The sequence below is a fragment of the Carcharodon carcharias genome, chromosome 8 (genome assembly GCF_017639515.1).
Source record: "Carcharodon carcharias isolate sCarCar2 chromosome 8, sCarCar2.pri, whole genome shotgun sequence".
Taxonomy (NCBI): Eukaryota; Metazoa; Chordata; class Chondrichthyes; order Lamniformes; family Lamnidae; genus Carcharodon; species Carcharodon carcharias.
In genome coordinates this window covers 155,843,420-155,865,133 of record NC_054474.1, presented here as the reverse complement: position 1 = coordinate 155,865,133, position 21,714 = coordinate 155,843,420, and the positions used below count along the sequence as shown (strand labels likewise).

General features: G+C 40.1%; 1 protein-coding gene across 4 annotated transcripts in view; it reads left to right on the top strand.

Annotated features, from left to right (window-relative positions):
• Window positions 1-2,751, top strand: part of golga2 (golgin A2) — a 70,531-nt gene extending 67,780 nt beyond the window's left edge. For all 4 annotated transcript variants that reach the window (XM_041193821.1, XM_041193819.1, XM_041193820.1 and 1 more), the window contains one exon: window positions 1,872-2,751. In XM_041193821.1, coding sequence (XP_041049755.1) covers window positions 1,872-2,125 — 254 coding nt within the window. In that variant the 3' untranslated portion in view covers window positions 2,126-2,751. The remainder of the gene's footprint in view (window positions 1-1,871) is intronic.
• Window positions 2,752-21,714: the final 18,963 nt, after the last annotated feature.

The window sequence follows — 21,714 nt, the reverse complement described above, 5'->3', positions numbered from 1 at the left end:
GAGCTCAGATTCAGAGGGATCTGGGTGTCCTAGTGCATGATGCAAGGATAGCAGGTAGTTAGGGAAGCTAGTGGAATGTTATCATTTATTGTGAGGGGAATTGATTACAAGAGTAGGGAGGTTCTGTTTCAATTGCACAGGGCACTGGCGAGACCTTATCTGGAGTATTGTGTACAGTACTAGTTGTCTTGTTTAAAGAAAGATGTAAATGCATTAGAAGCAGTTCAGAGAAGGTTTACTAGACTAGTACCAGGAATGGATGGGTTGAGGAAAGGTTGGACAGGTTAGGCTTGTATCCACTGGAGCTTAGAAGAGTAAGGGGCAACTTAATTGATACCTTTAAGATCCTGAGGTGCCTTGACAGGTTGGATGTGGAGAGAATGTTTCTTCTTGTGGAAGAATCTAGAACCAGGGGTCACAGTTTAAAAATAAGGGGTCACTCATTTAAGACGGATGAGGAGAAACTTTTTCTCTGAGGGTTGTGAGTCTTTGGAACTCTGTTCCTCAAAAGGCGATGGAAGCAGAGTCTTTGAATATTTTTAAGGCAGAGCTAGCTAGATTCTTGATTAACAAGGGGATGAAAGGTTATTACGGGTAGGCAGGAATTTGTGGTTGAGGTTACATTCAGATCAGCCATGATCTTATTGAATGGCGGAGTAGGCTTGAGAAGCTGAGTAGCTGCTCTTAATTTGCATGTTCAAATATGCAGCCCTATTTGTAAAGTACTGATGCCACTTAACAGGAAAAAAGTTCCATCTGCTCCCTGACAGGATTCTTGCAGCTAGAAACTGATCTTCATTCTGCAGTTGCAATTCTGAGGGACCCTCCTCATGAGAAAAGGGAAATCCTTGCAACCCAAGAGAGTTGATTTCCATATGAGAAACTTGAAAATCATTCTTGACCTTCCCTTAACTTACTGTGGGTGGAAAAGCTTTGTGTGGTATGGTTGTTTAGCGGCTTTTCAGGGGCAAATCTGCTTAATTTGTGACTTGCCTGGTGCATGTAAGATTTTGTAGAAGTATTAGCTTCTGTTCATCCCTCACTCTGCCTCTGGTGTTGCCATACTGATCCATAGATCACTTTCCTGAGGTGAGTGCCCCGATCGTTTTAAGATTTACTATGGTCAAAATTATGGCAAGGAGTTTGACACAGCATGGCACTGAGAAATACCACACATTTCTACACTTCCCATGTGGAACAGTAATTAGAATGACAGTTCAGCTGCCCTACTAGTAATAAGCTTATTCGGCTTAAAATGTCTCAACAAAGCATGGACAGGTGTTGGGTAGATGACATTTGTGTAGTGTACTTGAGCATCAGAGTTCTGCGTCGCTTAGTAGTAGAATGACATTTTATACCCAGACTGCTTCTGCATTGAGTTCCTATCTCAACCATGTCCCCCTGAAGCACTGAAATTTTGTTGCATTGCAAGGTGCTGAGTATATTCTCCTGATCTGAATGACTTTGAAAGCGCATGGGAAAAGGTAATTTGTGCATTTAGCTAGGAATGATTTATAGTGTAGTGCCTGGGGAAAATGCAAAAAGGACATCCTTAAGGAAAGGAGTGTTACCTCAGTTGTCAGGGGAAATACACTGGCTCCATGCAGTCTTACTGACTCTGTGATATGCATGGTTTGGCCTGTGTTAATGGTTCGAGGGTTAAGGGGGTGATTTTTTTTTTGTCTGCAGATTGTAACGCTTTGATTTCAGCTGAGTTGCAAAATGATGGATTTTGCTAAATTGAGAAATAGGTTTTTGCAAACTGCTTATTTTCCTCGTTGAGTTTGTTGAAGTTCAGACTGAGCCAGATCACTTCAATAACCTGAGAAATTCTCAGCCACAGTAATGTTTTTTAATTTTCTTTCCCTCAGATCTGGAAGATATCAGCTTAGGGGATGATATCGAGTTTGAAAGCATTTCACCCAGCTCCCGCTATTCCAGCAGAGGCCCTGCAGCAAAAGCAGCTGTACCCTCTGAGGACTACACTACAAAAAAGATCATAGAACTAACCGAAGAAATCCAAAACCCACAGACTCAACCGAGCTCAACCCTGACATTTATCAACTGTGTTCCCCTTTTCTACAAGCTTGCTGAAAATGGGGTAATGAAGATTGAAGTCGTCTAGAGATCTGATTTATTCAAGCACAGGGAACATAATATTTTTTGGGGGTGGGAGAGCCTTGTAAAAAGTTATATAGTTAAGGATTTAAAAGGCTAAGTACATCGATAAGCAACATTGGTATAACACAAGGAATTTTTGAGACCAGAGAAGCCATGGTTCTATCTAGCACCAGTGTTAACCTAGCATGATTTCTATTAATGCTTCATCAAAGAGATTACAATAATTCCTAAAAGTTCCTTTAACTGCTGCTTTGAAACCCTTTACAAACATAAACATTTATATGATGGATTTTTAAAATCCTATGCTGGTAATTTCCACTCCTACCTTCCCTTTCCAAAGAGTTGAGTTATTGTAATTCTCAAACGATAATGGTAGGATTGTCCCAGTCAGTAGCCATTTGACCTGATTGTTTTCGTAGACTATCATGCCATCCTTCAGGCTCTATGGCAACTTAGTACATTTCTGTTACAACCAGAGAGTGATGGGGAATTGCGAAAATACATTAAGTTTGAAATAGATCTTCCCACCATTTTATATATTAAGTGTAAAAAAAAAACTTTATTTAAGCTGCTGAAAAAATTGTACTTTTTAATTTAGAAATGCATTTGTAGAGCTGCCCCCAAAATGGTCTAACAGGTAAAAGCATTGCCATACATGTAATGTTCAATCATACAAATCAGAGGAACAGGCTTGATCAAGAGATCAAATTGACTTTTGATCCTCGTTGTCCTAGGCCATTATATGAAGAATAAGACACTTGAGTGAGGTACCCAAGGGCTGCCAGCACCTGTTGAACCTTAACCTTAGCAGAAGTTGGAGCCTTTAGGGAACATATTATCCTGTGATTTTCTGTTGCTCTGGTTTTAATGAGGTTCACACTAATGAATGCACCATAAGCAAGGGGAAAATGCAGTGAGCTGCGTACTGAGCCTCGGAAACTGTATGACGTGTCCTGCAATCCAAAGCTATAGAATTACACAATAATAGAAGTTTTACAGCGCAGAAGGAGGCCATTCTACAAGACCAGTTTAGCTAGTCCCACCTTCCAGTTCATGGTCCTCGAATAGATATCCCAAGTGTTTTTTAAATGCAGTGAGGCTTTCTGCCTCTACCACCCTTAGCAAGCAGTGATTTCCAGATCCCCACAACCCTCTGGCTGGAAGAATTTCTCAGTTACCCACTAATCCTTCCACCAATTTCTTTAAAACTATGAGATAAAAACAAAAAAACTGCGGATGCTGGAAATCCAAAACAAAAACAGAATTACCTGGAAAAACTCAGCAGGTCTGGCAGCATCGGCGGAGAAGAAAAGAGTTGACGTTTCGAGTCCTCATGACCCTTCGATAGAACTTGTTCTGTCGAAGGGTCATGAGAACTCGAAACGTCAACTCTTTTCTTCTCCGCCAATGCTGCCAGACCTGCTGAGTTTTTCCAGGTAATTCTGTTTTTGTTTTTTTTTCTTTAAAACTATGCTCCCTACATATTGATCTCTCTACTAATAGTGAATAAGATGGACTTATTGCTATCTAGGCCCCTCAGATTTTTATACTCAATTAAATGTCCTCTTGGCCTCCACTGTTAGAAAGCAAACTCAGGCTTTCTTCAAACTAGAATTCACCATTCTTGACAATATCCTTGTGAATCTCTTCTGTACCCTCATGATTTTGAATTTCCCTATCAAATCTCTCAACTTTCTCTTTAAGACAAAAACCCTAGCTTCTCATGTCTATCCATTCTCAAATCTTTTCTGCATCCTCTCTCAAGGCTTTAGGAAAAATGTGAAGTACAGTGCCCAGAATTGGATGTAATTCTCCAGTTGAGGTTGAATCAGAATTTTAATGAAGGCACATCATAACTTTATGCTGGCTCTCCTTAATTCAGAACTCTCCAAGTACCTGTTATTTTTTTCCCCTGATTATTGTTTCTAAAACCTTACCCACCAATGAAACTGATGGCCTTTGGTTACTAGGAATGTCCTCACACCCTCTTGTGAAGAAGGGTGTCACATTTCCAATCCTCTGGCACTTCTCTTGTATCTGTGGAAGTTTGGAAGATCATGGCAGGCCCTTCTGCTATTTCTACCCCCATTCATGAAAGTGTGCCATGTTTAGCTGCACATGGTCAGATTGTGAAGGTGTAATATTTACCTGTAAATAGAATGTGAAGATGTGCCCTGGTTACCTGTACATGGTCAGGTTATGAAAGTGTGTCATGATTACCTATATATTGACAGATTGTGAAGGTGTCAAGTTTGCCTGTATATGGTCAGAATGTGAAGTTGTGCCATGGTTATCTGTACCTGGACACATTTAAGATGTTAAGTTTATCAGTACATGGTCAGATTGTGAAGATATCATGTTTACCTGTATATGGACAGATTGCGAAGGTGTCAAGTTTACCTGTACGTGGACAGATTGCGAAGGTGTCAAGTTTACCTGTACGTGGACAGATTGCGAAGGTGTCATGTTTACCTGTACATGGTTTGAAAGTGAAGATGTCATGTTTACCTGTACACGGTCAGAAAGTGAAGATGTCATGTTTACCTGTACACGGTCAGAAAGTGAAGATGTCATGTTTACCTGTACATGGTTTGAAGGTGAAGATGTCATGTTTACCTGTACATGGTTTGAAAGTGAAGATGTCATGTTTACCTGTACATGGTTTGAAAGTGAAGATGTCATGTTTACCTGTACATGGTTTGAAAGTGAAGATGTCATGTTTACCTGTACATGGTTTGAAAGTGAAGATGTCATGTTTACCTGTACATGGTTTGAAAGTGAAGATGTCATGTTTACCTGTATGTGGACAGATTGCGAAGGTGTCAAGTTTACTTGTACACGGTCAGAAAGTGAAGATATCATGATTACCTGTATGTGGACAGATTGTGAAGGTGTCACGTTTACCTGTACCTGGTGAGAAAGTGAAGATGTCATGTTTATCTGTACATGGACAAATTGCAAAGATGTCAAGTTCGCATGTACATGGTCGATGTGGAAGTGTGCCATGTTTACCTGTCCACATACAGGTAATCATGCCACAGCTTCATAATCTTGCCATGTGCAAGAAAACATGGCACACTTGTTAATTGTACATGAATTGTGTATCATTGTATATAAGTGGTGCCATTAACAGGGGATTCATGTGCCCCTATAGATGCGGACTCAGACTGGTGGTTGGGTTAGGTGGTGTATGTGTGTAATATATAACTTTGTAAATAAATTATTTTAAAAGTAAAGATCATAAGGATTGGCTTCATCCTTCAGTTCTTCTATTCTTCAGCTGGCTTTCTGTTCGTGAGAGAATTCTCAAGACGTACCATGTTTTCCTGTATGGTTGAATTGTAAAGGTGTGCCGTGTTTATCTGTACGTAGATTCTGAAGGTCCGCCATGTTTTCCACACCTGCAGCCAGAGAGGATCATCTCAACTATTTCTTCCCTTGTCCCCCTTAGTGCTCTGGGATTGGTGATTTATCCACTTTTGAGGATGCTAAATATTTTAATATTTTCTCCCTTATGTTTATCCCATCAAATACTTCAGCTGCCTCCTTATCCACACTCGAAACGTCAACTTTTTTCTTCTCCGCCGATGCTGCCAGACCTGCTGAGTTTTTCCAGGTAATTCTGTTTTTGTTTCCTTATCCACAATGTCTGCTTCGTCTCTTTGGGTAACCAGAAACAAATTATTTTTTAAGAACTATGCCCATGTCTTGTGCCTTTACATGCAAGTTACTTCCTTGGTCTCTGATTGGCACTACTGTCCTTTAGTTATCCTCTTGATCTTTTATGTATTTATGAAACTTTTTGGGCTTACTTGATTTTATTTGCCAATATATTTAATGCCCTCTCTTCGTTGTCCTAATTTTCTTTTTAGTGCTCAGTTTGTGAACATGTTTCATGGCTTCTTGTATGCTGGCAAATAGTGAAAGGACTTGCCATAATCTTCACAACCTTCCCCCACACTTCACCTAACAACCTGGGAGCCAAGCTATCCAGACTGTGACTTATCCAGTCAATGTATAGCCAACATTTCCAGTAAAGCCTGCCTATCAATTTTCACTCCACCAAATACCTATATCATCTCCACTTCTATTGATATTTTGTTAGTATCCTCTTCCTGAATAATGAGTACTTTGTCTTGAAGTTGAAGCATTTTACCCTTGCTAGATCCCCTCATCCCTTCCCCTTTACTCTAACGTTATCCCAGTCAACATTTCAACTAATTCTAAATCCTCCAACATCACCATTCTATAGTTCTTGCAAAACTCCGCAATTTTCCTGCAGATTTGATCTCCAATCTCTCGCTATTCAGAGGTCTGTACAATACCAACAATAGCATGATCACAGTACTCTGTCCTTACCCCCTCAAGGACATCCTCTTTCCAACACTATCTGAAGTATTTCATTAGACATTGAGGTAGGGGAGTCTTTTGGACTCCATCTGTGAATTATTTGGCTCATTGCCTTTATTTTAAAAACCATGAAAGACTTCTAGTGTGACTTTTTGCTAATCCCCAAGCTATGTGCATTTCCCAGTTTATAAAATGTGAACCTGAGACAGTTTTCAGATGACCCCCATGTATTCAACCCAGACTTATGTATAACGTTGTTTGTCCGTGCCAGAGATCTGAATATCTTAGGAATTCAGAGCATTTAATGAACCTCCTCAATTGAGTAAGTTTTTCCTCGGGTTATGATTCCAAATTTTACACTTTGCACTTTTCAGTCTGATTTGTTTGTATATCTCAATTTTATATATTTAAAAAAAAAGAGGGGGATCAATTTTGTAGAAAAGAATTCCAATGGAACACAAATTATAACAAGTGATATGGTATTGTTTTATTGGTTCACATGGGAGAAAGTCTTCCACCCACCACTCTTCACCTTACTGTTGCAAGATGATGTAAGTGGAGGAAACAAAGGCCAGAAGGTCAAGAGACTTTCATGATACTGTATACTGGAATGTAGTTATGTTCTGAGTTGCCATACTCTGTGTGTGTGTGTGTCTATATATATATATATATATATAATATATATATATATTAAAAAAAAAGGTAAAAACAACAATTGATGTACAGCCTTGCACTGCCAGGTGCAAACAATTCTGTATATGGCGTACTTGTGTAAGAGATTGTAAATTCATTACGGAGGAGAGATTGGCAGCATTTTGAGCTGTTGCTCATGGTGTATATCATAACTTGAATCTAATTAAAAGGAAATTGGGGCTATGATTTTAGTAAATTGCGATATTTATTTGGGAGTGAAGAATCCATTTTATTAAACAATGAAGAGAACCACATATAGAAAAAGAAAGTATTATAATACTGACCTGATCATGTTGGACTTTCTTGTTAAATAAACCGATTTAATAAATTGCACTTATCTCTGCCTTGTCCTAATTTCGTATTTTGGTTTAAATCTGGCAGGTTTTTGGAGCACAACACAATATTTAGTTACGTGCTGGGGAAACGTCCTTGCTTTGGGCGCCCTCCAGTGGTTTCCATTGTACTTGGCGGCAAGTCCCAGGTTTGCTCCTCAGCCTATGTTAAGTTAACTCATCTCGGCTAGGGGCAGCATTTGACTGTCCCTATAATTTTCTGCCACTTTTCTGGGTCAGGGTTGTCTTCTAATTCAGTGCTGGAGCTCGCACACAAAAATATTAGCCCCTTGGCATATGTGGAGGTTAAAATTGAAAAGGAGGAACTTTTTTTTTGATAAATTTTAACAAGCATTAATTCCAAAGCTATGATTGACTCAACCTAATGGGTCAGAAATAGCTGTGGAAGAAAATAGTCAAAGGGTCAATAGCTGCTGCTCTGTTCGTGAAGACTTCCCTCCCACTGATGGAAAGAGACCTAAGCTGGTATAGATTTGATTATCTGCATAGTACAAAATGATAACAATAGTTGGAAAAAAATAGCAAATATTTTATAGCAGAAGAGTGCTAGGTCAGCTGCACTTGATGCTTTCTGTGTGAATCTTGCAATTCTAAAAAGAACAAAAGAAGCAAAATCCATTATTAGACAATTATAGTTTCCGCCTGGTTTCTGAAGAAGTTGGAGGGAGGTTTAATGGTCTTTGATTAATCAGCAGAGCTTTGAAAAGGTGTTCCTGCCTATCATCACCTCCAAATTTCTCTCCAGTCCACACATCACAAAAACTTGGACAAATGTCATTGTTCTGCATTACTGGATCAGAATCCTGGAATTCCTTTTGGGATACCTTCACTGCCCAGGCTGCAAATATTCAAGAAAGCTCACAACCACTTTCTCTGACAACTATGAATGGGCAATGTCCTTGGCTTTGCCAATGACGCCCATATCTCAAAGGAATTTTTTCAAATAAAGGAGGCTTTGTCCACCGCTTTACAGCAGTGTCTTCCATTGGATATGCAGTAAACGTGAAGTGATAGCAGTGTTCTTGCTTCATTTGGATATTGCACTCTATTGAGTAGTCGCAATACACAATAGAGGTAGAAAGATGATCATAGTGAAAAGCTAATGTGAATGTTCTCACCAGATTGCTTTGGTTCAACGGTCAAGCAATAAGTGAATTGGCGTTTATCAAAAATAAACTTCTTACTTCTCTGTGATGGTACTTAAGAACTTTATTTTTACAACCTCAATAAATGTTAAATGTGTGGATGAACAAGTATAGATTTCAAATTTATATATTTATGTCTATACATTTTTAGATCTGCGTGTAATGTTCTCGCACTGTTCATGTGAATACTTGCTAGAATCTAACTTGGAGAAATCGCTGAGTTTAAAAAAAAATGAATTTAAGATTATTAGAAGTAGTTATAGGCAGGGATGAGTTGTGATCAGCTGGAGTAGGTTTGATTTCAGGGCCACTTAACTTTGGTATTAACCAAGTTTGGGAGGCAACATTTGCAACTTTTTAAAAAAATGCTTATACTTTTCAGATTAATCCCTGTTGACTAACTAAACATTGGGAGTGATACCCTGACAGGAATACTCGAGGCCCAGATAAATCCTTAATCCCTGCAGCATATCTCTGTCAAGAAACTGTTTGGGGTTTACCACCTAGCCTATACTTATGTGAGATTGATGCCTAAACATGTCCTGCTGAACTGTTTTATGTTAACCAGTTTGATTATATTAGTTTTTATGCTATCAGCCTCCAACTAGATTCACAAAAGCCACTGAGTGAATCATTTAATTTGTTGCCAGTTATCAAAAATCAGACAACAGCACCACAAACAGAGAGGGATTTAACAATCTGGGAGTAATAATTAGTACTTAAATAGATATGCAAACAATTAAGAGACTAGGTTAATTGATGAACCAGGAGGTTTCAAAGGCAGTTCAGTTATGTCACAATTCTTACTACCTTGAGATTGATATTAATTGGTGAGATTAATTTAGGATTAGATTCCTTAGCTGATAAATGAGCAACATTGAATTGCCAGTCTATTGAAGAGACCGAAGTCAATGTGCTGGTGCATGGCAATGTTTTCGGAAATTGTGTAATCTCATCCTTATGAGCTGCTGTCAATGAAGTGGTTCTGTTGCCTTTCTCTTGGGCAATGGTGTAGACTTTTGAGACATCAGAATGATGAACCTCCAGCTGTAGAATTGTCCATTCCTCTGGAATCCTTCTGGGTTAAGCACACTTTCACACCTGTATCTGATCTAACTGCCTTAAATCTCTCCTCTCTCGGTCTAGGAGAGACTTGTACTCTTGGTGGCACGTATTTGGTTGGTTGTAACTTCACTCTCTCAGAAGTGCACTTTTAAATTTTATACAGCCTTTTGCCAATGGTACACAAAGACCTCTACGCCTTATTCTACAAAGACTGCTAAACGAATTGACAGACTGAGGACTCGTCTCAAGAAGATGTTTCTTCAATTCTATTGACTAATCTGAATAACAAGGGTTAGAAGAATGCAGCTCTTCTGATATCCTTTATAAACCCCCATATGAATGAAGCACTGACACCTAGATATATGAATATGCCAAAAAAACTTTGTTTACTCCTGAGTTTCTTAGATTTTTGGCAATAAAGGGTTTGTGCACAGATTCAAATAAAGCATCTTTATGGCCTCTCACTTAGCTGTCTCCAGGCCTGTGATTTTGATGGCTTACTTTCTGTTGCTGTTGGAAGAATGTTTTGTTTGTATAAGCTTTTATGGTTTCTTTAGTACTAGTTTCTTCCTAGCATTCAGTCTGGCTGTTGACTCCATTTTGAGGATGCCTTTGAGGCATTTCTTTGGGCATTGCTGCTCTGCTATTCTTCTGGATGGAAAGTATCAAAAGGTTCAGATTGACTCCACGGTGACTGGCCTGATCATATAAGATTGGAACCAAATTGACCTTTTGTTAGGTAGATCTGCGCTATCAGAAAACACTAATTGACCAACCAGACCAATGGTTCATTAATGGAAATTAAAGCAGTAGGTTGGTCACGGGTTGGGATTTTTCTTTGGCTCTGGGTGTGAGTTAATGGAGTAACTGTCTACAAGCTGTTAAATATCAAGCGTAATACAATCTTACATGTAACACGTTCAACCTAAGTATGCTGTGGCCTGTCAAAATAAGACAGCTTTTAAGGCCTCTGCTTCCAGGAATCCGTCCTTTGGCAGTGGTTTTGTTTTATCATGGAGTTAAATACTAGTGTGCGGCTTGAACCTGCAGACCCTAGATATGAGGGTGCTCCCAAGTGAACCAACCTGATATCCTTAGGCCAAAGAAGAAAAAGGGAAATGGAGAACAAACAAATTGAGGGATAAAAAATGCACCCAACTGCAGAGAACTTATGAACTTACACACAAACATACGAAATAGGAGCAGAAAGTAACAACTCCATTCACTTCAGTTCAAATGTTATTGTCCATACGGAAATTCATTATGGGTACAATTGCTTGTTCATTACAAATCACATACAAATGAATTAACAATGACTAAGAAAATTGCATCACAAAATTCCAACTCGCATTAAATTTATGTTAACTATTTCAGTGCCTTTAAAATAACCAATAAAGCAATAACTCAAAAATCGCACAAGGCGATCCGATGTTCCCTAAAATTTCTGAAGATTCGGAGAAGTGAGGCCCGCTTTCCATAAATCATTATACCACCTACCCTCATGCCCCTTACCAGAATTCATAAAGAATGTCACTCCCAAGAAATGCAATGAACGCCTTCCATAAAAATAGCTGCTCTGGGAGAAGAAAGATTAAAAAAGAGTGCTAGTGAGATAAGAGAGAGAGATTGATAGAAAAGGAAGACCATGGCATGAAGCTGACATATTTCCAATATCACAACCACACACCGCCTTACATAAACTTTGTTTGGCAATCTTATTACTCCATAAAAGAATTCCTTAATTAAACTGTTGAAAGCACACCGTCCATTCAAAAACAACAGCTTTGACAATGTAATGTAATAAATCTGTCCACGTACTTCTAGTCCCACAAGTGGCAATGAATGAGAGAGGGGAAAGGATGAGAGGAATAGATGGGAGGGAAAAGTGAAGAAATGAACTGAAAGACATGGAGATGTGAGACAGATGGAGAGAGAGAAAGAAAGTGGAAGATGCTGAAAAGGGGAAATTAATCCCATCATATTGCACATAAAAATGTAAAGTATCAGAATACACTACTATCCATCCAAAACAATTAGCATGCATGTTATTTCACTATTGCACTTATTGTGTTGAAAACAGTACTCCATTTCAGTTCCAGCCTTCAAATATTGTACATATCAGTCTTCATTTCATAAATTGAGAAAGGAAGTATACATTTGGCAAGTTCGGCAAAAACCATTTTCAAGAATAGTTGAAAAACAAGATGACAAAATAAAATGGAGTAGCCACTTCAAACCCCCACGTGAGTAACAGTTCTGTAATGAATTGTTAGCGGAGTAATGTACTCATGCATCTAGTTAAGAAATCCTGTTGAGGGTTCTCATGGAGTAAGGCACAAACATGTTCAAGGTGTGATTTGTCCTGCATCTAAAGAACTTTTCCCTGAATGCATCCAACAGTAATATTGCAATAAAGGGTGATTACCACAATTCATGATACTCCTTATTCTATTATTCTTCGAGAATAAGTTTCATTTGGGAGGATTTGCTCATCAAGTAACCTTAGTGTCTTGTTCAACAATCTCTGTGCCCTTAAAGAGTCTGCTTTCCTAAGACTACAGTACCAGGAGAGACATCCAGAAAGGATAGCACTGCTGTGTAGCTGAGTTTCATGATTGTGGGATCTACTCAAAAGGATTTTAAGCCACCACATCTCTACACTGTTACCTCCAGCTCAGCTTATCATCCACTGTGCTACTTAGATACATGTAACTGGTAACTATTTCAATGTCCACACCATGAATCTTCATGGGAACAATATCATTAACTGGCTTTTTCCTAAAGTCTACAACTAATTATTTCATCTTGTTTTCATTCAGTTTGAGCGAATTGTCATCACACCATTTTATTAACCTCTCCACCACTTGTCTGATACCAGTTTATCTTGACTGGATTCAGATTTCTGCAGCCAAGGTCAATCCAGCAAGAGGTTGTCAAAAATGTCAACCACTATCCACTGAGAATAGGCCATCACAAAGTTTCTGTACCTGTGGCATTTAACTCCATATCTTCTCCCAGTAAATTCTGTCGTTTAGTTTTCACCTGCTAATGGGTGCTGGACAGTTTGATGGAAGAGAAAAGGAAAAACCATTTCACAGTGAGTGGTTAGGGTCTGGAATGCTCTGCCTGAGAATGTGGTGGAGGCAGGTTCAACTGAAGCATTCAAAAGGGAATACAGCAGCTATTTGGAAAGAAAGAATGTGCAGGGTTATGGGAAGAAGGTGGGAGAATGGAACTAGCTGAGCTTCTCATTCAGAGAGCCAGTGAAGACACGATGGGCTAAATGGCCTCCTTCTGCACCATAAAAATTCTGTAATTCTGTGATAGCACTGGTGTACTTATTGAACCATTCATTCCCCTCTCCAACCAACCTCAACTCCAGCTGCTGAAGAAAACACTCGATTTGGAAAAAATATGGATCACTAGAGCTTATTTTTTACTTTCATATGAAAACTCAAGCTTGCTATCAAATCAGACCGATAATAAATACAGGAATGCTGCACAGTAAGCAGCTCAAATATTTCCTCCAGGGCCTGAAGTGTTTATTTCCCTTACCTCTGTAATTACTCCCAGGCACACTCCTATCTCATTCTAGATTGGATGCGGAGTTAAAACTCAGTTCTGTAATGTTAAAATTTCTGAGCTGATTTGGTTAGATTGGTTCTGTTAGCTGCCACTTATGAACTAATTGAAAAGTCACACACAGAAACCACACCATTTTATCCTAACTTTCAAACATTACTTCAGTTTTATTTGCACAGGTTCCAACTCAAACATTTCGCCTCCATCCTCCGTCATGACATATTGTTCTTTCTTAAATGATGTTGGATTCCTCCACTATCCCCTAGTGTCCATTCCAGGTATTTTCTCTATATTTCATCCCTTCCTATCCGTCCTGAGGTAGTAGCATAGTGGTATTGTTATTGGCACTGGTCCAGAGTGCCAGGGTTAATACTGTGGGGACCTGGGTTTGAATCCCATCACAGCAGATGGTGGAATTTGAATCTAATGACCATGAAATCATTGTTGATTCAATAAGGAAATCTGCTGTCCTTAAGGCAATGTAGTTGAATCTAAAAAAACCTCTACAAAGGAGGGTGGTTGTACTGATGCTCTAGGACTGGCTAGGCATACCTTTCCCCTGAAGGGTATGCTTGTAACCTCCATCTCATTGATCCAGAACCGATACCTGATATTGAATGATGACATGCTAGTCCCACTGTGCTTTGGGTGTTAAGGTGGACAGCCTAGCTCACTGAAGGAAATACACTGGCAGCCACCAGTCAATCTCTTCTCTTTCTCAGTGAAATTAAACTGCATCTTAAAATATCTTGATGTGAATAGATTTCATTATGTTCAAGCATTTGGAAGGATATAACAAGAGCTTTTAATAAGTCTGAATTTAATGGTGATACAGATTCCAGTGTATTACAAGCCGTAAAGACCAAATTAGTCCTGAGTTCATCATCCATTCCGTGACAAGTAGCTTGATCTCAACTGGGACAGCAATGCTAGGGTTTCTGTTGTGATCTTTATCAAGTGTTTGAGTATTGACAATCGCAAGAAACTGAGAACTTCAGTTTATATATTCATGACCTTGGGAATCCCAAAGTACTTTACAGCCAATTACTTACCTTAAAGTGTCATCACTTTGATTTATAGCCAATCAGCAGAACCAATTATTGCACAGCAAGATCTCCCAGGCATGAGAAGAATGGACAGTTAATTTACTCTAGTGGTGAAAGGGAAAAAGACTTGCATTTATATATCACTGTTCACAACCTCAGGACATCCCCAAGCGCTTTGCAACCAATGAAGTATTTTTGAAGTGTGGTCTTGATTAAGAGATGAATGTTAGTCAGGACACCGGGAGAACCATCACATGTGACATTTTACATTCACCTGCAAGGGCAGGATGGGTTTTGTTTTAATGTCCCACCTGAAGGATGGCACCTCTGACAGTGCAGTACCCTCTCAGTACACTCCAGATCACTCACTCCTCAATACCTGTGTAATCTCCTCCAAGTCAGGCCTATTGAGAACCCCAATTTTGATTGCTCCACCATTGGTGGCTGTGCCTTTGACTGCCTCGGGCCTAAGTTTGGAATGCCCTTCCTAACCCTCTCTGCCTGTCTACCTTACATTCCTCCTTTAAGACTCTCCTTAAAACCTATCTCTGTTCAAGCTTTTGGTTATCTGCCCTAATATCTCCTTACATGGCTCAGTGTCATATTTTGTTTTACAATGCCTCTATGAAGCACCTTGGGACACTTTATTGTGTTAAAGGCGCAATAGGAATGTAAGTTGTTGTTGAATCAATCTCCAACAGAGTTACCGGCACTGAGGATATGTTGCAGTGTGTAAGATGTAGGCGAGATGCCCTCCCTTAGGTAGGAAGCATCACTGCCCCCAGAAGCAAGATGAAAATGACTCCAAGCTCAGGCAGTCAGATTGTGAATGAGAAACCCGGAAGAGGGGTCCTTGGTTAACAGGGTAACTAGGCTGTAAATACCTCTCAGGTCTCGTTCTGAATGCCAATGCTTAATGCATCTCAGATCTGATGTAAATTGGCCATTAAGAGCAGAAATGCCATTATCTCCAACTTGTGATAAATTGGTCGATTCATGTGATCAGGTTTCCTGGGAGCTTCAGGGGGTTGAAGATTTGCAAAGGGAATTACGGAAATGTGAACGAGGCATTGATCTCTGGGACTGGGTATTCTGCTGAAACTGGATGTTATTGTTATTGATTTCCTTTTGTCAGGTAGGAAGCTAATGGAATTCCGACTTATAAGTTTTAGAAAAAAAAGTCTTTGCTTTGTGAATATCAATAAGGTTCCCCTATATTTCAACTGTGCTTTCACTATCGCTGGTTATTTATATATTTCAAACAATTTGAAGCATTCTCTTCAAACTATATTCAGGGGTTGCCTGGGTGATTGCAACCCATAATATCAGCCGTAAAATGAAACAGGAAAAAAACTGGCAAAACGCCGGAACTCTGAGATAAAAACAGAAAACGCTCACCATACACAAATCAGTCAGCTGTGAGGCGAAATGGAGGGTGATCGTGTACAAAAGTAAAATACTGCAGATGTTGTAAACCTGAAGTAAAACCAGGAAATGCTGGATATACTCAGCAGCTCAGGCAGCATCACTGGCGAGGGGAACAGAGTTAACGTTTCAGGTCAATAACCTTTCTTCGGAACTGGGAAATGTTAGAAACATAAAAGGTGAAATGGGGAGATTAGATAAAGGACAAAAATGAAGGTCTGCAACAGGGCGAAAGATGGGATGGATTAGAGAAGCTGGGACTGTTTTCCTTGAAGAAAAGAGGTTGAGAGGAGACTTGATAGATGTGTTCAAAATCATGAGGCGTCTGGACGGAGTAGATAGGGAGAAACTGTTCCCGTTGGTGAAAGGATCGAGAACCAGAGGACGCTGATTTAAGATGATTGGCAAAAAAAGCAGCAGCAGCATGAGGAAAAATCTTTTCACACAGCGAGTGGTCTGGATCTGGAATGCAGTGCCTGAGAGTGTGGAGGAGGCAGATTCAATTGAGGCATTCAAAAGGGAATTGGCTCATTATCTGAAAAAAATAAAAAATGCAGGGCCTTGGGAAAAAGACAAGGGATGTTAATTCAATAAATTAAGGCAAAGGACATACATTCAATAATGATTGGAGCACATACAAAGAGATACTTATTGACACTGGTGGGGGGGGTGTTGTAGAGTTAAGAGCTATTCATCTGTAATGGTTCTTTGTGAATAAATCTAAAACCGACTAAAGACTGACTTCTGGTCTCCTCCTTCACCTACTGGCTGTTAGAGGTGTAACAAGGGAGCAGCACTAAGTGAATTTCTCTTTCAGAGACCCAGCACAGATACAACAGACCAAATGATCTCCTTCTGTGCTGTAACCGTTCTATGATTCTGTGAAATGATAGAAGAGTTGATGGTGCACAGTCAAAGGGAGCAGTAATGGGACAAGTAAAGAAACAATAGATATGACTAGAGGAGGTGTGAATGACAAGTTGATGAATGATAAGGGACATGGTGGCATAGTACTAATGTCACTGGCCTAGTAATCCAGCAGCACAAATTAATGCTCTGGGGACATGGGTTCAAATCCCATCATAGCAGCTGGTGGAGTTTAGATTCAATTAATAAAACCTGGAATATAAAGCTAGTCTCAGTAATGGTGGCCATGACAACTATAATCAATTGTTGTAAAACCTCATCTAGTTTTATGCCCTTCAGAGAAGGAAATCTCTCATCCTCACCCTCCCATCTGGCCTAGATGTGACTCCAGATCCTCAGTAATGTGGCCGACTCTTAACTGCTTTAGCAAGCTGCTTAGTTCAAGGGCAATTAGGAATGGGCAACAAATGCTGGCCTTGCCAGCAATGCACACATCCCATGAACTAATAAATAAAAAAAGCAGCTGCCCTCCAAAAGCAAAAACAAGAACTGAAACATGCAAAGAAAAAGAAACAAAATGGTTACAGGTCTGAAATTGTTGGACTCAATGTTCAGACTTTTGATGGAGGATTACAGTGTGTCAGGTACGTACCCATCATTAGTTCCAATAAAGTGTACATACCTAGAATGTTAGAATTGTCTTATCTTCTAGATGCTGACTAAGCTAGTGTATTTTCAATATTTTCTGTTATTTCCTAATATTAACATCGCATACATAGTGTGATAATGAACAATATTTGGAGAGACTGGAGAAGCTGAGATAGTTCTCTTTAAAGCAAAGATGTTTCTGGGGGGATTTAATAGAAATGTTCAAAATTATGAGAGTTTCCGACTGATTAGAAAAGGGGAAGCTGCTTCCACTGATAGGAAGACCAGTAGGCAGAGGACACAAATCGAAGATAATTGGAAAAAGGGGGAAATGAGGATGTTTTTTAACACAGCGGGTTATTATGACCTGCAATCCTTTGCTTGAAAGAGTGGTGGAAGTAAATGCAGTAGTAACTTCCAAATGGGAATTGGAAAAATACTTGAAAAGGATAAATTGCAGGACTGGGGAAAGAACATGGGAATGGGAATAGTTGGGTAGCTCTTTCAAAGATCGGACACAAGAACAATGGGCTGAATGGCCTCCTCTGTGGCAAGATATAGCTCTTAACAGCAACTTTCTCCCAGCATATGTTCACCTCACTGCAAAATGTTTGCCCCCCTCTGGTTGTCAGGATAAATGGTATCACTTGGTATGGTAGCACCATTCTGATTCAATTCTCTTTCTGCTGGGTTAGCTGCTTTTAGCCAGAGTTACAATTGACCTCAGTGCCTTTGGCTTAGGGGAGAGGTAAGGGGGCAGGGGCAGAGTAACTGGCAAACGGCTGCTGCCAGAAGGCATGCGTGACTGGATAATGAGCGACGATGGGATTGGGCCTCATCGAACACCGGGCCCAGCTGTCCACCCGAAGGTCTGCTCCAGCAGGGAGCAGCATTTCTGAGCAGAGGAGGGAAGGCGATTGGTTAAAAGAAAAACATATTTTTCATAGTTAGTGATGTAACAATAAGGTACAACCAGATACGCCACTAACAATGAGACAGGTGGCTCCTATAACCATTGCTTCTGGTTCTTGGGATCAAAGAAAGATGTGGGAATTGGTGTCTGATTGCCGCTGAGAAGGTCCAGGGTTCCTCAGTCTGACACACACTCTGGCAATCTTGGATTGGAAACCAGTGGCTAACAAGGCATCAAGTTCCAGGGGACACCATCGTCTGGCACAATGCTGCTTAGGCAGTAAGAGCTTACCTTCCACAATAGCTTGAATTGACAAGAGAGAGGCAGTCGTAGCAGCTGCTGTACTCTTGGCTTAAAGCCTTAGCAATCCATGTCATCACAACACTTTCCTGCTGATACAATCTGAAGGAAAGACGCAATTATACTGCACTTTATCATATCCCTAATTGTATCTCAAATATCTCCAAATGCTTCCCATATAATGAATTACTTGGAATGGGCGGGTTGTCTTATGAGGAAAGGCTGGACAGGCTAGGCTTGTATCCACTGGAGTTTAGAAGAGTAAGAGGCGACTTGATTGAAACATAAGATCCTGAGGGGTCTTGACAGGGTGGATGTGGAGAGGATGTTTCCTCTTGTGGGAGAATCTAGAACTAGGGGTCACTGTTTAAAAATAAGGGGTTGCCCATTTTTCTCTCAAGGGGTCAGGAGTCTTTGGAACTCTCTTCCTCAAAAGGTGGTGGAAGCAGAGTCTTTGAATATTCTTAAGGCAGATCTAGATAGATTCTTGATAAGCAAAGGACTGAAAGGTTATCGGGGATAGGTGGGAATGTGGAGATCAGGTCATGATCTTATTTGATGGCGGAGCAGGCTCGAGAGGCCGAGCGGCCTACTCCTGCTCCTAAGTCATATGTTCATATGCTCATATGTACTTAGAAGGGGAATAAGTGTTGCCGGCAATCATCGTGGACATAGAAAAATCCCACAAACCACACCAAGATGAATTGCGAGTTGATGGGGTTGGCTGAAGGAGGAATGTTAACCAGGTCACCAGGTGAACTTTAACATCCATATGAACCATGGGAATAGGCAGATGGGGATTCTGCTTAATGTCACACCCAAAGGACAATGCACGGGATTAGCTGCTCAAGTGCTGCATGTACACTTCCATCTCATGTGGCAAGTAGTTTTGTAGTGACTCCATGACATTCTTGGGCATGATTTCCAACAATGTTGTGTGTTTATGAAGAAAGAAAAGAAAGATTTGTATTTATATAGCACCTTTCACAACCACTGGATGCCTCAAAGTGCTTTACAGCCGATTAAATATCTTTGAAGTGTAGTTGCTTGTACAAGGCAGGAAACATGACGGCCAATTTGCGCACAACAAACAACAAGGTAATAATAACCAGATAATCCGTTCTTTGTAATGTTGATTGAGGGATAAATATTGACCAGGATACCGGGGAGAACTCCCCTGCACTTCTTCTAAATACTATCATGGGATCTGTTACATCTGCCCAAGCAGAGAGATGGACCTCAGTTTAATGTCTCATCCCAGAGATGGCACCTCCCACAGAGCAGTACTCCCACAGTACTGCACTGGTGTCTCAGAGGAGTCAGAAACAAGAATAGACTGGCACGCATTTGTTAATGAAAGCTGCCTTTATTTAAATATTAATTCAGATCCTGACACAGATGCTGACCAAAGGCCCAGTGACTTTCCATGAAAGCCAAGCCTGTTTGCTGAAACTCTATCATGTCTTGTTGTACTTGATGTAAGGTGATACAACCAGACATATTGTTCATGTCTCTACAATTCACCTAATGTGAGACATATCCTCCATTAACTCTCCAGCTTACATCTTCAATTTAAAAAAAAATTCCTATTTCTCTCTTTCTCCCCCTGTCTTTCTTTTACTGTGAATGACCTTGTCCATACTTGTTTTAAAATGTCCACATTTTTAACCAGGTTAATTCTATGAGCTGACAAAATAAATGGTCAACAATTTGGGAAGCTCAACTTGACAGTACCTTCCAGCCCTGATGACCTGTCCCACCAAGAAGGCCACAAGCAGCATGATGGAAACATCTCTATGTTTCCTTTCAATTCGCACACCTTCCTGGCTTGGACAATCATCACTGTTCCTTCATCATTTCTGGGTCAAAATCCCTCTATCCTGAATACCCTCACTGCAAGGAACTGTAGCAAGTCAAATAGGAAGCCCAAAACCAGCCTCCTGAAGCAAACAGTGATGGTCAATAAATACCACCTTGCCAGCATTACCCGTCTCCTCTGAACAAGCACAAAATAATCTAGAGCAGATCAGCCGCCAGGCATGGAAACTAATAAAATATTTTTAAAATCAACATTTTAACAAATATTGAACCCCCAAGCTCATTTATGGAAGATGTTGAATTTAGCCTGTTTCAGGTACAATCCAACCATGAGTTATGTAAGTGTTAAATCTGAATCCGAATGGTATGTTATTCCCGAAAAGTTGACCCATCCTCTTGTTCTTGAGGGAATACCGAGAGTGTTCTCCAGGGGGCACCAGTTTAGTGCTCAGCATTTGTGTCAAGTGAAAACTCAAGGATTGGTTTCCCAATTCCCACATATACAAAACTTAATTTTACAGTTTGCAACGACTTTATGAGTGGATTATAATGCTGGCAGATTCTCCTCAGGCTCAATGTGATCTCTCTGACATTAAGGAGGCTTTACAAATGGTCAGAATTATTAAACAGCAACATTTATGTGAGGCATTTAAACCCAAATCCTTTCAGGGTAAAGAAACGACAGGGCAATTCCCAACTGTTTGTACAAAGAGTCGCAATGGCTTCTGAGGATTGGAGCTACATTTCCAGTTTCATTATTGGAACCTGTCACTGGGTCAGGTCTGCACTTTCAAGACAGATTCATACCATCTCACAACCAAGACAAGGTTCAGTTAAATGTAATGAAAATCCTTTTGATCAGTCAACGATTGACTACATTAGATTTATTTCTTTCGAATAAAGCTTTTTAGTTAAATATCTGAGATCTCACTAACTTGTGTTGGCTAGAGTAGAGCTGTGGCCCTATAAATAACGTTTAGACATTTTTTTTTATGTAAGCAATCATTTTTTGTTCCAGGGACACATTTGCCAAGAACAAGCACCCCCAAGTCAAGTATAACCTACCTGATGTGAAGTGAAGCTCTCTCATGATGTTCCTTGCACTGTATCAGGTATAGCTGTGGTGGTAGCACTCTTGACCCTTTGCCAGAAGGATGTGGGTTCAAGTCTCACTTGAGTACAAATATCTAGGGCAAAGGAGTGCTGTATTTTGAATGAGACATTGAACATAGGCTGTGTTTGCTCTGTCAGGTGGATGTAAAAGATCCCACCACACTAATTTGAAGAAGAGCAGGTGAGTTCTTTCCCAGTGTCCTGGCCCATGTTTATCACTCAATGAGCATCGCTAAAAAGGGATTATCTGGCGGATTATCTGGTCATTATCTCAT